At 40.3% G+C, this 18,735-nt stretch overlaps 1 protein-coding gene across 1 annotated transcript; it reads left to right on the top strand.

Moving 5' to 3' along the window:
• The first annotated feature begins 322 nt into the window (after positions 1 to 322).
• On the top strand, positions 323 to 15,932 carry LOC126249655 (uncharacterized). Its single transcript, XM_049951333.1, has 3 exons — positions 323 to 455; positions 9,840 to 9,933; positions 15,328 to 15,932. Exons 1-3 carry the CDS (start codon positions 413 to 415, stop codon positions 15,692 to 15,694), a joined length of 504 nt encoding a protein of 167 aa, XP_049807290.1. The 5' UTR covers positions 323 to 412; the 3' UTR covers positions 15,695 to 15,932.
• The last annotated feature ends 2,803 nt before the right edge of the window (positions 15,933 to 18,735 follow it).

The raw sequence follows: 18,735 nt of genomic DNA, 5'->3' as shown, positions 1-18,735 counted from the left end.
TATACATATGGTCATGAATGCAATACGTGTAAACGTAGATATGTGAAAAGTAAATATTTAATTACTGAATGTGGGAAAAAATGCGACCAACTGAACTGGAAAATTTATCTAGACGCTCTGATTTTTTTAGATTCAATATGCTCAATGGTAACTATAACTTAAATTCAACTGAGTTCTTATGTACTTGATTATCAGTTCTGTGGAATTCACTTCGTGAGTCACGATCGCAGTGGCGGGGAAGTACGTGATAAACTTTGGAACGAGGAATACTGCGCTCCACTACGGAGTTGTGACACATCGCCAGTGAGTCAGCTGCGGACCATTCAGCAGTGAATGTAGAGAGTTAAGCTTATTTGGTTGTCAGTTGCCCTGCAGTGCGTACATCATCGCAGCGAAGGAGTTCTCAGCTAAAATGAAAGTCTTCGATTGGATCGTCGCCTTTCTTCTTGTCAACGGTAAGTCTCTTTACAGCATTACAACTATAACTTCTTATTCCCGTCTGATAAGGTATGTTATAAAGTGTTTGTTTTCTGATACGTGTACTTGTCATCACGCAATATGTCTTTGGCTAAAGCTGAGATTCGAGGCTCGAACAGATTTCCTTCCACATTAATATCTACAGTAGCTAATGGTCTAACACATGTAACTTTGAGATCGATGGTATGTTAAATTGTGAAGCTTACTCGTAACTTGCAGAAATGATGATGAATTTGAAGTCATTGCCAACCAAATCACCGGAGTGTGTCTCTCACTAGATTAATAATATAAGAAACGATAGTAACTTGTAACGAGGTACATGAGTGCTTCAACTTGAACAACTATTTATGTACCAACCGTCTCTTTGTGTACACTTGTCTTTCTGGCGACATAAATGAAATACATTACAAGGTATCCTTTTAATCTGGTGACATTATGTGCCACTAGATATTTCGTTTCTTCCATCCCTGTTGGATTAAGATACTGGCCATCATATTTAGTTGCCGATATTAAATTTGAGAGAACAACGGTTCAGTAACGGTGTGTCACTATAGTCAAGTTTTCATTTCACTGTTGTCATACATTCGATATATTCTCGTGGCACATAACTTTATCATTCTGCGATGCGATCGTTTCCAGACAGTAAATTCAGAATTCACTTCCCAATCTACAACGAAATAATTAAATGGGGCACGAAGTCGGATTGGGCATGGCTGCAGAAAGGAACATTTTGTGGACTTTTCAAAGAAACTATCCTAGTAGTTCTCTTTAACATTTTGTGGATACCATGGGAACCATGGGTATTTGGTTTCAGCTTCTCCTCAATACGTTTTGACTGCAGGTCGTTTGGATTCATCTTGTATGTAAGGATACGGTAGTTGCAGGACACGCATGCGAATCAGTCAGGTTTTGCTGTAGAGCGAAATGGAAACACACAGCCAGAAAAAAAAAGTTAACCGCACAGAAGAGCAGGAGCAAAGGCAATTAAACTTAAAAAACAAATTTAGGAAACTTGGCAGTATGAGGCCACATATCGGTAAGATGCTGCACTGTCTTCCGCCGCCGAGCAATGTGTCAGCAGTGCGCAAGTAGCAGTAACTGGCTTATTTAGCGTTCATATAAGTGTAGCAGTCAAGTTGAAAATTTGTTTGAGAGTTCTTAGCGCACTTGTTTAGTTAAACCCGTCAAATCATTGTGTAGTTTAGTATTTAGCAGGGGCAGAGTTGCATTTTAATATCTGTGACGTGTAAAGTTGCGTAATCGTCTGTCATTTGTTTATTTCTTTCAAATAGTCTTTATACCTTACTGACAGTACAGTTAGCCTTATGCTGCCGAGCAGTGTGTCAGCTTTGGGCAAGTAGCAGAATTACTGCATTTACTAGGCAGTCTTGTATTTTAATAACCGTTTAAATGTTGTGTCGAATTGTTTGTGCTCTCTGTAGATTAGTTCAGATGTTCTTTGCACAACAGTATTTAGCATGACTGCGACTGCTGTGTTCGAATGCGGGCTGAGTTGGCATCCCTTCGCTCCCAGCTTTTGGTAGTGTTGGCTTCGGTCACACAGCTTGAGGGTGTTGCCAATGGGCATCACTGTGAGGGTCCTGTCTGGGGGTTTGTCGTTGACAGCCAGCTCGTTCCACGCATCCCCCGATCGGACTATGGCTGTGGCTGCCCGGGATACTGCCCACATTGAGGCTTACCTCTCACCCGTGGTAGAGTTGGAGGTCGTCTCGAGGTGTGGCAGGGGGCGAAAGACATTCCAGAGGGCTGAATGGAAGGCCTCTCCAGTTTGTCTGACGAACCGGTTTCAGGCTCTGTTTCCGACTGATACTGATCTTCAGCAGGACATGGCTGCTTGTCCTGTTCCAGAGGTTGCCCCTCAGTCTGCAAGATCCTGGCGGCCGCAGAGGGTCGGCTTACTGGCAGGTGGGAGCTACAACGTAATGGGCCCCTTCGGCATATGTCTGCAAGGGATGGGAAGACAACAAATGTGCACTCCGTGTGCATAACAGGGGGAGTCATTCCAGATGTGGAAAGGGTCCTTCCGGAAGCCATGAAGGGTACACGGTGCACCCATTGTAACACTACGCTACTGCGCACGATACTTATTAAAGCCTGTACTATGGTAAGTTGACGGGCTTCACCTTATAAGAAGGGATTTTGGTATATATGTTGACCGCGTGTACCTGAATGGAGGCAAAATCAGACTTTCACCCACTCAGTAACAACATTGATACGTCAAGCAAGTCTGAAGTGCAACTACACGTTAGGACGGACAAGAAACAACACAGCAGATGCTACCAAATTGTTAATAATACGGTCGCCACCCTAATTAGGCATTAACTGAGTTTCTTCCCAGTACAATTTGACGTACGTTCATACAAAAAAACACGTAATGACACTGCATAATATGTTAAATTTTAGAACCAGAAAATCTACTGAACTAATAATTTCACTTTCTGTACTAATATAGACAAGCCATAAATACACAACAATACACTATAATGTTTACTGCAAACTTCGTACTGTCTATTGATCTGATTAAAATCGGGCATCGGTTACCCTAGAAATGGCACTTTCGAAACACACATACAATGTCAATTTTGAAAAAGGTAAAACACTAATAAATTTTGGTTTTATATTTACTTTAGCTTTGCTGGTCAAATCAGTTCAGTACACTTCAGAATTTAAATGAATAGAAAAGAAAAGGGGGGGGGGGACCCTGAAACTGTTATGATCACTGTACTGAAAATTTTGATTATTGAAATCGTTAAGCACTCAAGATTTCCAATATATGAGTTACAACTCTTTTTGTCTTATTTCTTGCTCATTTAACTACCATTAATTTTGTCTCAAATTAATTAAACTTCATTACTAAACCAATTTCAACATTATCTTCCAACTTTGTCAGACCTATATTATTTGCCTATATATTCATTAACAACAAAGTTCTTTAAACATCATTCTAACATAGATAGGTCTGCAGGTAATTATCATTAACATAAACTTTAAATCTTCATTTCGGGACACTCGGATTGCACAACATGTGGAAAGGACCCTGTCTAAGTTAGTGATGAGGATAATTAATTGATAGGACAGTTCTGGTAAAAGTTAAGTTGTTATTGAACAGTCAGGAACGAAAGTAACACTGGTCCGCACGAATACAGTACTAAAAGTTTCAACCTGTTCGTATTGATGCGGCGGTTGGCGAGCGGCGAGATGGCGAGGCGCAGAGCACACATACAACCACAGCTATGGCTCTTGATGTATCGGCACTTTACTTCTTCATAGCGTCGCAATATTTTTCCATTTAGTGCCTATGGAATACTGCCATGCTGTATAGTCGTCGGAAACGGCACATCCGAGGCTCAACGAAATCACGTTTTCCAGGAGAGCCTCCTCGATCCAGAACGTGTTGCTCAGATCAAAGCCCAATTCCGACTACCACTGCTGAGCCCGTTATGCCGTGCCGCGCCCGTGTGCATTTTCCCGCGCTCGCCTGCCATCCACCTTTTACCGCTCCCCTACAGACAGGGTATTCACCAAAGGTTCTGCATTCTACATATCCTAATACATTGCCTACGTATGGACCAGGCGCACAATTAAAACTTTAACATCTTACAACAGTTTCAACATTTCTTATATTACCATTTTGTTATAATATTGCTTGCAATTTGACATAAACAATATTCACATCGAAAATTGTTTACAGTTTCTTTAACATAATGACATGAAAAGAAAAAAGAAATGAAATCAGAACATCGCTTACACTAATTTTTCGAAAATCAGAAGAAAAAATTATTTTATGTACAATAGTATAGCGTTGGTGTTGTTACACATGCCCCTGTTTCCAGTAAATTTCACTAAGTGCAAATTTAATGGCAATACTAAATTTTATATTTATACAGTGGTTCTGAATCTTTGTGCGAATGTCCCATCATAAAAAATTTTATACCACAGACTTCCTTTCACTCACATTATCTAGGTCTATACTTTTTAACATATCAAGAACATTTACCTATCGTTTGCTTAAGTGCCTTTGGCACAGTTCAACCTCCTATCACAACATTATTTAAATAGCAAATTACTCAATTTTACTAAATTTCTCAAAGAAATAATTTCAAAATCTGGAACACAAACATTTAACTACAAACGCAAATGCAAATATCTATATACACTATAAGACAATTTGTTGCTGCTTGCATTGAATGGCAGTCCATTTCCTTACTTACAAAAAATAAAAAAAATAAAATAAAAAAATTTAGAAAATCACTACATATATTTGCTGCCTATTATTCAGATTTGGGCAGTCCATTTCGCATCATTTTACCACATCACCTGTACCACACTTACAATTCTACATTGACTATTTATCTGCCCTCTTTGATTTCTGGCAGTCCTTTAGATTATGACTCATATACTGCCTACTTTGGTTTTTGACAGTCCCATCTTTTATCTGGCTTGCAGCATTTGCTTTTTCTTTTCAACCCTTTTCTCCACACATCTTTACATTTATAGGACGTTTCGTAATCTGAAACTCACATAACTACATTAACACACTGACATTTGTATACATACATTTACAAAGATTTGTCACATTCAGAATAAAATAGTTTCAGCATAGGGTACAGCATATTTACTGCAAATTGCTTTCTGAGAGTACTTAGGACACTCACTCCTAGGAACATACAGTTTCAGGTCCACAACGTTTCTTACACCTAAAGGTCTTTTGGATTTCGGGTAGATCAGGTAGTAAGCATTATCGTGTGGAATGTTCTGTATTATATACGGTCCATTATAAATATATTTAAATTGGGAAATTTCATGGTTCAGCTCACTAGATTTTTCTCAATAGAGGAAAGTCCTCTGGACCTGACGGGATACCAATTCGATTCTACACAGATTACGCGAAAGAACTTGCCCCCCTTCTAATAGCCGTGTACCGCAAGTCTCTAGAGGAACGGAGGGTTCCAAATGATTGGAAAAGAGCACAGGTAGTCCCAGTCTTCAAGAAGGGTCGTCGAGCAGATGCGCAAAACTATAGGCCTATATCTCTGACATAGATCTGTTGTAGAATATTAGAACATGTTTTTTGCTTGCGTATCATGTCGTTTCTGGAAACCCAGAATCTACTCTGTAGGAATCAACATGGATATCGGAAACAGCGATCGTGTGAGACCCAGCTCGTTTATTTGTTGATGAGACCCAGAAAAAATTAAATACAGGCTCTCAGGCAAATGCCATGTTCCTTGACTTCCGGAAGACTTTCGATACAGTTCCGCACTGTCGCCTGATAAACAAAGTAAGAGCCTACGGAATATCAGACCAGCTGTGTGGCTGGATTGAAGAATTTTTAGAAAACAGAACACAGCATGCTGTTCTCAATGAAGAGTCGTCTACAGACGTTAAAGTAACCTCTGGCGTGCCACAGTGGAGTGTAATGGGACCAATGCTTTTACCAATATATACAAATGACCTAGTAGATAGTGTCGGAAGTTCCATGCGGCTTTTCTTGGATGATGTTGTAGTATACAGAGAAGTTGCAGCATTAGAAAATTGCAGCGAAATGCAGGAAAATCTGCAGCGGATAGGCACTTGGTGCAGGGAGTGCCAACTGACCTTTACCATAAACAAATGTAATGTATTGCGAATACATAGAAAGAAGGATCCTTTATTTTATGATTATATGATAGCTGAACAAACACTGGTAGCAGTTACTTCTGTAAAATATCTGGGAATATGCGTACGGAACGATTTGAAGTGGAATGATCATATAAAATTAATAGTTGGTACGGCGGGTTCCAGGTTGAGATTCATTGGGAGAGTCCTTAGAAAATGTAGTCCATCAACAAAGGAGGTGGCTTACAAAACACTCGTTCGATCTATACCTTAGTATTGCTCATCAGTGTGGGATCCGTACCAGGATGGGTTGGCAGAGGAGAAAGAGAAGATCCAAAGAAGAGCGGCGCGTTTCGTCACAGAGTTATTTAGTAAGCGTGATAGCGTTACGGAGATGTTAAGCAAACTCAAGTGGCAGACTCTGCAAGAGAGGCGCTCTGCATCGCGGTGTAGCTTGCTGTCCAGGTTTCGAGAGCGTGCGTTTCTCGATGAGGTATCGAATATATTGCTGCCCCCTACTTATACCTCCCGAGGAGATCCAGAATGTAAAATTAGAGAGATTAGAGCGCGCACGGAGGCTTTCAGACAGTCGTTCTTCCCGCGAACCATACGCGACTGGAACAGGAAAGGGAGGTAATGACAGTGGCACGTAAAGTGCCCTCCGCCACACACCGTTGGGTGGCTTGCGGAGTATAAATGTAGATGTAGATGTAGATGTCTCTGGCTTGGATGCGCACACTTACTCGGCTGAGACGAGTTCCATCATCTCCTGAGGCAAGATGGCCCTCAACTGTTGTAACTGCTACTTGATATCGCGGATATTGGCTCTGAGACGGAGATGACATCTGAGCTGGGTCCCCAAATGTTCCATCGCAGACTGATGTAAGGATCTTGTTGGCTGCTGGAGTACCTCCACATCTTGCAAACTGTTCATAGAGATATGTGGCAAGTGTAGGTGAGTGTTTAAAAATGGCACCACAATACCTTCTGATGAGCGGTAACACGTTAGAAAGCAAGACGCACGTGTCGTAGCGTTGCGTCGTCAGAGTTCGTTCAGTCACTTCCATTCTACCAGCCGTGACATAAAGCTGTGCCTGATGGTTCCCCTACACCATGACGCCAGGAATAACACCTCTGTGCCTCTCAAAAACACTGAAATAATTGGGTCACCGTCATATTCAAGATCGACATCAGGGGTAGTGCACAACATGATTCATCGCTGATTACAGCGAGATGCCATTCATCCGCTCTTCATGCTGCGTGGCTAAGGCACCACTTGAAAAGCAGCTGTATGTGTTGTGGTGTTTACAACAGCTCACGCATTAGACAGTAACTCCCTTGTCCAGTTGCAGCTAGTTTACGTGCAACGGTCCGGTATGCAACAGAATGATGCAGGGATTACATTACTTGCTCTCGGATGGTGGGCACAGATGTGAAGGGGTTCGATTTGTTTGACGTGCAGCGCAGTGTTCTTTTATTGTACTGGTCAGATGTCGTCAACTAGAAAGTTGACAAGTATGGGTGCCATCCCGTTGCCATTTAGTCCAACATTTAGCCACTGCCACATCCGAAAACCCCACAAATATGTATGTTGCACGATTCGACCACTCGGACAAATGAGGGCTCAACATGTGACCACTTTTAAACTCAGTCAGGTGCTGATAGTGCCGCATCAATGGCTACGCGGCACCTCCGTGTCCTTCACAGTGATCACTCAATGTCTGAGGCTGTTAATGCCCTTGTATACCCTACCTAAACAAGTGCTACACATGTTTACATGGTGAAATCTTGACTAAATTACTATCATTCTTGCCAGTAATAGTCTCCATAAGAAGGGAACTCCTTTAGATCTAACAATAATTTTCACTTTTGCCGGTAATCCTGTTGGCTGTCACTATACTTCAGTCAGAACGTGTCCTCTTTTTCCACTCAATCGTCTACTATTTCTACCGGAAGGCTCAGTATACTATCGCAGATTTGCAATATGCTAATGCTACTTGCGTACAATTGCTCTGACGACTCATCCTGTATTCATTTACTTTCTGATCAAAACTATACAGGCAACCCCATGTAATACGGAACTGATCACTAGTTATCACGAGAGGCTGACCCAGCAGTACGAAAGGAGGCAAGAGTATTGTGTTTTCAGTACAGAAGCAGTAACAGCAGAATAAGTCGTTCCGGATAGCTTAGTGACTTTGAAACTGGACTAGTCATTGGATATTACCTGAGTAACAAATCCATCAGTCACATTTCAACAGTTCTAAAGCTGCCCAAGTCTACTGCTGATGCTGTGACTTTGAAGTGGAAACACGAAGAAACAGTCGCAGCTAAATCAAGCTGAGATAGATCGTATATGTCGATGTATATCTACAGTCGAGAATTGTGGTTAGTGGTTGTGAGGAATCGCATGAAATCAGCGGAACGAATAGTTCGTGAGTTCGAAAGTGCTGTCAGCAGTTGGTTTAGCGCAATGATTTTGCGCAGAGAGTTAAAAATTATGGTGTGCAGTGGTCGAGGAACCTCTCACAAGGCACACATTTCTGTATGAGGATGGTATCTGTTCTTTCGGACATGTCGGAAAGAACAGATACCATCGGTGACCATGCAGCTCTCTTAGAATGAAATGATGAATAAAATAAGACCCTAAGCTGCGACAGGCTTTGATATACATCAACGGGGACAGTTGAAAATGTGTGCCTCGACCGGAACTCGAATCCGGAATCTCCTGCTTACATGGCATACGCTCTATCCAACTGAGCCACCGAGGGCACAGATGATAGTGCGACTGCAGGGATTTATCCCTAGCACGCTCCCCGTGAGACCCACATTCCCAACATAATGTCCACACACCACACTCGTAGTGGTTCTTCCCATTACACTCATTACTCACGGCAGACAATCTTACCGAGTTTGAAATACGTGTAGAAACTTTGGGGATATTATGCTTATATTAACACGATTAATAAGTACAAAATTACGACGAGAAATGTTTGCTTTACTAACTAGATATAAAAACGTGCCGAAGAAGCAGTACTACCGGTTTTACTTTCTTTGTAGAATGCAATGACCACTAAACCACTAGACATGTTCAGCAGTAATGGTGAATGACAAAAAATGTTACAAAGTCCTCCACGTGTTGCAACGGATCCATGGATCTTCGGATATGACAATGTCACATAATTTAAAAAGTTCCTTCCTACGATGCTTTCCTGACGTTAACCTCATTGTCACTCGCTGTCGCATGCAATAAGGACTCTCAGTAACCACATATAGAGAAATAGGCTAAAGTCGCAAAATACTAAACATGACTGTTAACGATTGTACTGAGTAATGGTAGCAGATAGATAGAGGGCAGAGTGCGATTATGGAGAGAATAGTACCTTTAGTTTACGTTCGCAGAAGTTTTCTCCACAGTGAATGTTCAAGGTAAAGAATTCAACCACATATCAATTGACGCTATGCCATCTTCGTAAATGTTGCTGTCAGTACGTATTTTTGAGATTCTTAAAATGATGCCCACTGTTCTTTTTTGCATGGAGTTATAGGTGACTTCTTTGGCATTAAATGACTTCTCACTTAACTAACATGACTGCTTTTCACTAGGTAAGTATAACATCGGAGAAATATCAGGTAAAACCAAGTTACTTTTTACAAATGTAGCTCTATTAATGTGCGCTATTATTAACGTGCCATAACAGTGCTATAAATGGCTGAACAGCATTCTTTTGTTTCGTTTCCAGCACTCCAAGGTGCAGAACAGTTCCCTATCATTGACGATACTGCTCCATATTTTGATGACTTCCCAGGTGGCGAGTCCACAGATGCAGTTCCGTTGTGAGTATTCTCATGGCAGCATTCATCGCTGGCGCAGTTCTGATTACGTCTGAGCAAGCCGTGTATTCAAAGTGCCGTCATTTGTTCTATTAGAGAATTTAGCCATGGGCACAGGCGAGGTACTGGGCTATTCTTTTGATTTCCTAGATGATGTGATTCACTTTCAGCAGCACATGTTAACGAAAACACATTTGTCTGTTTTAGCGATTTGGTAGAATCCGTGCGAGTAGTAAAAAGTAAACGAGTTTGTCCAACGATTAAGGACAATATTCGATCTCATATAACTCTTCAACCATGTACACCAATTATAAAATGAATTAGGTACACATCTGTAGTATCGTATCGCACAACATTTTGCCCTGAGCAACAAATCGCAGTGTCGATCTACATATACATGGTGTCCTAAAAACGTTGCAACAAATTTCGAATGGTGGTAGAGAGTGGCTTGAGGAACAAATTGATGATGGGCACTCGTGTCAGGAAAGTCATTCAACGACGCTACAGAGCGTCGAAGTTAAAGGTGCCGGCGCCAGCCGCTAGATCAGCTGTCGCCAGCAAACGTGATTTTGTACGCTGACGGACCATAGTCGGCATGTCTCGCAATTTTGTTTACCATTCAGTTATCGCGGCTCATTGTCACTATGACCTGTGGTGAAGATGGAGCTAGCTGCTGCGAAGACAGGACTTATTTCCTGTGAATGCGATTGTCTTCTGTCTTGGTAGATGACAGTTTCTGACACTGATTTCCATCTGAACTTTATTTTTCCATTGTATACCGAAAAATATTTCAGATTTTAGAGGGTTCTAGGAGAAAACTGTACTACGGATGGAAACCTGTGTCCAAAACTGTTATATACCAGAGCAACATAGCATTCCATCAGTAGGAGGTAAGGCCTTTCTACGCAGCAGCTAGCAATGCCTTGTACACTGGTCATCGTAACAGTCAAAGAACATTGCGAAATGTTCCGCCTACAGTCCGTCAGCGTACATGGTGTCTGCTGCCGATCGGGAGGCGTAGTAGCAGGTTCCGGTGCATGTAACTTCGATGCCCAGTAGTGCCGTTGGACGACGTTTCCGGACACGGGTTCCTGTCCTAGATTTGTTCCTCAAGACAGCCTCTGCTACCCATCGAAGTCTGTTCTCAATATTTCTGGGACATAATTCCTCTGCAAACCCCACTGAAGTGCGCGGCAGATGGTACGTCCCATTGTATCAGTTATTAAGATTTCCTCTCATTCTATTCACATATGGGAAGAATGGTTACTTAAACGTTTCTTTGCGTTTGGTAATTGGTCTATTCTTGTCTTTACGACGAATATTGGAGCCATACGTAGGAGCTTGTAATATATTTCTAAATTAATTACTCAAAGTTGGTTCTAGAAATTTTATAAATAGCTTTCCGCAGTTCTCAACAGGAAATAAATGAACTGGTGCTCTTCACAGATATCTAGAATACATTAGCGTAGACTCATTAATTCATATTCACGATAAACGTTATGATGTGGAACGTGTCAACTGATCAAGTAGTAAAAAATTTATTTGATTACATGCTGGTCGTTTACAGGTATTTTACGCATAAATTACTAATTATTGACATTTTCTGTCTATGAAAGGTCATATTTCCATTGGTGTGCCAACAAAGAGTTTTATAGCTCTATGTTTCACACCTACCAGCGCCGAAGTCACAGACTGTGCAGATCAGTATTGTTCTTCTAGTGTTGTAGTTATGAAGGTCTCTGTCACTCTCCAATTTATGTGGACTGTTGATAAGTTACATAAGTAAATGAAAGTAGAATGTGCTTGTGGTTAATATTCGCAGCTGCTTAAAGGTATGCCAGCAAAAAGAGGCCTTCAACAGAAATGTGGAGTATGATATAAGGAGGGTCCTTGTGCGATGTTTATTGACATTTGTGGAGTCACTCTTCGCACAGAGAGGCCTAACAGCGACATATTTCAACACATCTTGGAAAGCGTCTTGAATTAATTACACATTCCATAGTAACGTAGTACATGTTACCCGCCCACGAACTCGTATTGTTTTGTAGGTGACCTTAATCACCCAACAGGAAACTTTACTTTTCCGAGACATGTTGTAGCGCAGTCTGAAACACTGCATTGACGAACAGCAGCTGTATTCGATTAAGAATGAAATCGAAAACTGCGATTATGGTTCTGTATCTGCTGCAGAATATTTCAGAAGAAATAAAATTTTTTACCAGACCAGGCCTCGAGCAGGGATTGAAGATACCAGGGCAGCAGGAAAAATTGAGACTTCCGCCGCTCGTGCAGGCGTTAGCCGAAGTAGCTAAGGCAAATGCTGGCGACAAGCGGGGAATACGGGTTGGAGTCCCGGTGTGGTATAAATTTACATTTCTTCTGAAATATTCTACAACTGATGCGGAGAGACCTGACTCTTATATAATCATAATAATATTCCATATTACAGAGGAGAGAGTAGGATCACTTGTGATTTCACTAAATACCTCCTCTATCGTTTCTTTAATTTGTATTTGCTTTCTCTTCTGAACTGTTTCCACGAGTTGCTCAAAAATAACTTTTAAAAATTTCTGCTACGCAAGAACTTTCTTTTAAGAAAAATGATATCATATGCCATGAGTTCCTTCCATGTCTCTTTTAATGATACTCCATAAAGATTTGATTTTATTGACTCCTCAGTCAATATTAGACAGCAGGCACATGCTCCAGGATTTTACTACAACTTTTCTTAAACTGTTACAGTACTGTTTACAACATCAATCTCTTTTAGAAACATTATCAGTTCTTCCTATTTTTTCATTTGGAACATACTATGATACCTGTAGTACTCTGAGGTCTCTTTAATGACTTACAAATATTGCATTTAATTATCCTTCCATGAAAACTACATTCAGAATTGGATACATATTTATTACGAAATATTTTATATTTAAATTTAGCATTAGGTTCATTGCAAACATCACTCCAGATAATATTTTTATGCTTTCTTTAAAATATTCACTTGTTTTTCCATAAATCATTCTGTTTCTTAGTTGCATATGGAGCAATGTTGTGTAATATGATTCACTGCACATCATGATCTGATAATCCGCTTACCACTTAAATTGCAATTGTTGTATGAATACATTATCCGTAAGGGTATTATTATCTTCAGCAAGTCGAGCAAGGAAATTTATGACTAATTTACAAGTAGCTGTAAGTACCACTAGATCACTTACCTTGTCAAATTCCCTCGAGAAATCGACTTTAAAGTCACAAAAAATCAATAAAACCGTCATTCTGTGCGACAAATATCACAATGAGGCATCAAAAACTTTTATCGACATTTCGCAGTTACGCAGACAAACACAGATACATCATTTCCCAACATTAACTCACAAGAACATATTTCTGTCACTGATCTATACGTAATTCATTTATTTCTAATTTTTTAAATTTATATTTCCGTTTTATGAATGTGACAGCTCTTCCTCTACCGATACTGTATCTTCATAAGTGTGCAGCTAATTTATAACTACCTACATATAAATTTTCTATCCTTTTCATTTTATAGTTTTGAGACGAATGATAACAATTTCTTTCCAAGTATTAAGACCATCTATACACCGTAACAAAAATAATTTTCTCTATTTTTTATCCCCTTGTATTCTGATGATGTAGACTGAGTTTACGTTTCACTCTGTTTTTATAATATTAACTGACATTTCTATCGATTTGATTTAGATTATTACTGTCTGTATTAACGCTGATGTTGACCTAAGCGTGGTGTCTCATATCTTCCTACAGCAACTACTGGAACAGCACTCATATGATACTCGGCATGTGTTTAAAGGAGCATCCTAAGCAGTATGTTTACTCACGTAATACTAGAGAAAACACGGGACTGATCGTGGTTCCACAAAAGCCGTATTTCTGTGCTCAGCAGCTGCTTCGATTTCGTCTCGGTCACCTCTATTATGAATTTTCCGCTTTTAACCAGTTTATTTCCAAGCAGCACTTGATCATCTTTGGTACAATCCTTACACAATGGTGTAAACTTTCTGTTACCTGGATGAGACGCAACAGATGCAATGAAATATGAATGTATATTGCTATTTTCATATGTTTCTTGTATGCAAAATCAGTCCTAATATTAGGAAGTAGGTGCAAGAAGAAAATGCACTTTCACACAGTTTTAACTTGTTTGCGATTCAAATAACACTTACACTTACGTAATTACACTCATGTAATACTCATAACAACAACAAACGCTTAAAACTAGTTCCTAATATCTTATTTATTTAATTACTTACGATAGAGGAATTCACTACGAACTCGCGGGCCCAATATTGCCTCTGCTTTGGCGGCTTTCTTTTGGTAACATATCGGTCGGGTAGATTTATTCAGACAGGGAAGTGGTAACTGGAATGTAGATCATCGTCCACTTTCCACTAAGTAGTGACTGCAATGCCTGGAAAGCAGTTAGATATACGGGGTGATTTTAACGAAGCTTTCACTGCTTGTGATGTCCCCTGGGACAAACAAGTGATCGTAGGACATTGAAACTTTGGGTTAACATTGGTCAGTACACGCAGAAGATAAATATCGAATAAGCCATTGAGAACAACATATTTTAATTTTCACGTTAGATGGTAACATTTGTCAGTTGCTTACCATGGCAACGTTTCAGGTTGCAAACATTGCTCAGTGTTATGACAATCTGCATCCACGACAGCTTGGAACCACAATGCAGATACCATTTCACAATTTTTCGCAGCACTTATAGAACGGTGGAACATTTAATGTACAACTCTCATAACACAGTTCGTGCACTACTTGTATATCGCACATTGCACACTGCATTCTCAGTCATGGCAACAGTAACTTCTTCGACAGTTTGTTGCGCAGTTGGCCGTCGACCTCTCCCAAGAACAATTCTGAAAACGCCACATAGTTCCAACTTCTGAATCATGTTCTTCAATCCCGGTGCGGAGAGAGGACTCCCCGGTTTTCCTTCAATACTTCGACACTTGTGAAGAGCAACAGCACTGTTACTGTTGTTTTGATAAAACAGCGTTACGAGCAAAGCCCTGGTCAGCTTGTCCACACCCATGTTCACTGTCTGCAGCTGTAACACACACTGATGCTTGTGTTTCACACGTACACTGCCGCATCGGTAAAGACGCCAGACGGCAAAACGTGACACTAACACTACTAACAAAGCAAATGCTGCAGAGCACAGTCTGAACATCATTCCTATAAAGTTTGGTAAACACACAGTAAATGGATTTCTGTTCACACTGACACAAGTAGTGGAAGTTTAATCATAACCCTATCCATCTGTATAGTATAAATAAGATGCCTACTCACTGTCACACCGGTAGCAAATATTAATATATTTATCTGCTTATGATTCAGAGACGTATCCACTTCAGATGAAACCACCTCAAGAAACACACCGGAACCGAAGTTCAGTGAACCTGTCGATGTGTCAGATGTTTTGCAAAAGAGTGACTGTTCCCTGCCACCACCAGGATGCAAGTCAACTGGTTCTACATTTGAAGAGGTTGAGTTTCTCTGGATTACTACTCAGAAACCTTCAAAGATCACCTCTCCGTCTGTTGAAACTGATGGTTCAACGTATTCGCATGTACATACATACATAGTAATTGGTTCCTTTTTCCTAGGAACTGTTTTTGTGTATGTTGCTGCCATATCAATAACGTACTTAGTGTTTTATTTAAAGGATAGGTGTTGTGGTGCAGATATTGATAATGAACAATAAATCCCAGCAGTCTCTCATCTGCTGCATATAATATATGGTACTGAGCGCATATATGCACACACCACATTGTACTTAGGATTTATTGACAGAGTGTACACAGTTGGGAAAATAAGATTGGCAGTTATCGATAGGAATAAATATTAACAAAAAAATGTCTGATGATTAATTCCAATTGACGATTTTGCATTCCGTTGGGTTGCTCTAGAACTTCATAACAATTGCAGAAAACCACTGTTTCTTAGCTTTCATTTATTTGCTCTGTTTTCATAAGCACAAATACACTCATAATGTATGTATTTGATGATTTTAAATAAAAACTGAATGGAGAAAGAGAGAGAGAAAATGTGTTTTACTTTGTACCTTATTAATCTCAGTTTGCTGAAAAAGTATCGTCTCTCCCTTGGTGTTTTCCTTGATAATAACACATCCCCTTTATCAATCACGTATTCGTTCTGCATATTTTATTTTGTTGAAAGATTTCTTGATGCCTTCAGCTCCCATTCTGTTTATTTCATGTACAATTGTACAGTTTCGGCTTTCGGCCATTTTAAAGTGTTTTATGGATGATTTTTAGTAATAAATTATGTCACGTGTGTCGTTGCTCCTGGAATCACAGGAGCAACCACATACATGACATAATTTACTAATAAAAAAATCAGCTATAAAATACTTGAGAATGTCCTCAGGCCGAAATTGTATAATCGTACATGAAATAAAGAAAATGGCAACTGAAGGCATCAAGAAATCTTTCAAAAACTTCATCGCAGCTGAGGATTCTATCGCACTGAAAATGATTATATTTTAATTGCACTGGACACATGTATGAATGTAAAATATTTCAGAACATGTCAAATATTAACAAAGTATAATGATCAATTAAATAATAAACTATGAAATGGAAATTTTAGTTAAATAATTGTTGATAATAAACAACACCACGACAATTTTCTACTTTATACATACCTTAATAATAAGCAAGGAAAGGTAGGATTTCAGCCTATGTCGATCAGTGTGAACCGTTCCCTCATACACTTCCACTGATTTATTAGCAGTTATCTTCAAACCTAAGTTACTGAGAGCAGCGACAGAAAAATTGTGCCAGTCTTACGATAGTAGAAATAGAGATAGTTAGTAGGCAAACACAATTTACAGGGATAATAGTGGCAGAATACAGGAGCGTATGAAAAAACTATTGCTGGTGTTACCTCTAGAACATTCTGTAGTGTTCTATTCATAAAACGTAGTACTCACACAACTGTGTGACAGTGAATGCATTCATTAATGTTCTTTGAAATTATCTTCGACGGCCGGAGTGGCCGAGCGGTTCTAGGCGCTACAGTCTGGAACCGCGCTAACGCTACGGTCGCAGGTTCGAATCCTGCCTCGGGCATGGATGTGTGTGATGTCCTTAGGTTAGTTAGGTTTAAGTAGTTCTAAGTTCTAGGGGACTGATGACCTGAAAAGTTAAGTCCCATAGTAATAAAAAAAAATTATCTCGTCTCAAAACATGGCGAAAGCCCTGTGTATAATACAAGGACCAAAAGCAGCCTCTGTAATGACTTCTAAGGTATGACATTAGCACGGAAAGAAGTCAGATACGGCTGTATATAATACGTGTATACTGTGAGGTTATAGTTTTATTGAATGACCTGTCACGGTCGTCGGCGATCGAATAGGGCACAGGAGTTTATTTGTGCCCCCTCAGTTTTGAGTCTACAGTCACTAATTGAACTGAGCTTAATGGCAAACAGCGTTTGCAGCAATCATTTTTCAGCACTAACACGCCCCACCGGCGACTGTCCCACAGCTTCAGCCATTTAAGTGTGGGACTGCAGCAAGCCGGATAGATGTATCGACCGTCTGTTGCACATGTCTATCACAGTCTATCAGTGGTGTGTTGCTACTTTCAACAGTGGGCTCTGAAATATTCCCATAACTGTAGACCATATTCTGGACGTCTGCCTTGTACAGACACACTTTTAGATCCACGCGTTGTGCGAGCGAGAGCGGTGGTGGCCAACCCAACACTTTCCAGGTACGACATCTGGGCACATGTCGCACCTGCTGTGTCACCAGGGACCATTAGGGACCGTCTGCTAGCAGCGGGACCAAGAACATACATGAATCTGGCTAGCCTACCACAGACACCACAACACCGCCGATCATGGGTACTCTTGTGTCGTCAGTGTGTTGACGAGAGTAGGATCCGTACGTATGCGTGTAATGGACGTTCACGTGTAAGTAGTAGATCTGTTGAGCTACCTTTTCCAGAGTGCATTCGCCGATGACACATAGGTCCCACCCCACGATTCATGGTGTGAGGGGCGGGGGAGGATCATTTACAGTTCATATTCACATTTGTTGTTTCTATAGGATAAAGTAACCAGTACCCGCTATACTACACGGGTTTTTATCCCCGTGCTACTACCATTTCTTCGACAGGAAGGTAATGTGATTTTTCAGTAGAATAATTCATATGCTAATGCGGCTGTTGAGACTTACATGCTCTTCGTCGTGTACGACAACTACTATGGTCATCCAGACCAGCAGATAACTCTTCAATTGAACATAAGTGGACATGATTAAGCGGGACCTTACTCGTTCTCCAGGGACTGCAACAACCACTGCCGAAATACGACAAAAGGCGCAATATATTTGTGGACAATTTATCGCTGGATACCATTCTGAATCTTTATGATCTTTAGCTTGTGAGAATACACACTTGCATTTTTGCTAGAGGGGGCTACGCTGAGACTGTTTTGGCACGCTTTACTGTGTTATGTGAGTTTAATTTCGTCGTAATTTGCTATCATATATTCCAACAATAATGAACAACCTGACACTTCACTTGAAAAAGAAAATGACTTAGTCCATGAGAGAGTTGCATATTTTCCTGGAGTGTATAACAGCGCTTCAGGGTGAATCAAATAATTTTCTGTTAGGAAATTCCTTCTCCACCGCTGTAAATATCTTTACGAATATTCTTTAAATTAATGTGTTAGGTTAAGAAACAGCCGCCAATTTTTGAAGCCGGTATTATA

Source organism: Schistocerca nitens, chromosome 3 (assembly GCF_023898315.1).
Source record: "Schistocerca nitens isolate TAMUIC-IGC-003100 chromosome 3, iqSchNite1.1, whole genome shotgun sequence".
NCBI classification, from domain to species: domain Eukaryota; kingdom Metazoa; phylum Arthropoda; class Insecta; order Orthoptera; family Acrididae; genus Schistocerca; species Schistocerca nitens.
The sequence above is the reverse complement of the archived record's forward strand: the minus strand, read 5'-3'. Positions and strand labels throughout refer to the sequence as shown.

What these genes read in the sequence shown, in the direction of transcription:
- LOC126249655 (XM_049951333.1), top strand. Translation starts at nt 413, where the DNA reads ATGAAAGTCTTCGATTGGATCGTCGCCTTTCTTCTTGTCAACG. An exon ending in CGCCTTTCTTCTTGTCAACG is followed by an intron (nt 456 to 9,839) that starts GTAAGTCTCTTT and finishes TTTCGTTTCCAG; the next exon opens with CACTCCAAGGTGCAGAACAG. An exon ending in TCCACAGATGCAGTTCCGTT is followed by an intron (nt 9,934 to 15,327) that starts GTGAGTATTCTC and finishes CTTATGATTCAG; the next exon opens with AGACGTATCCACTTCAGATG.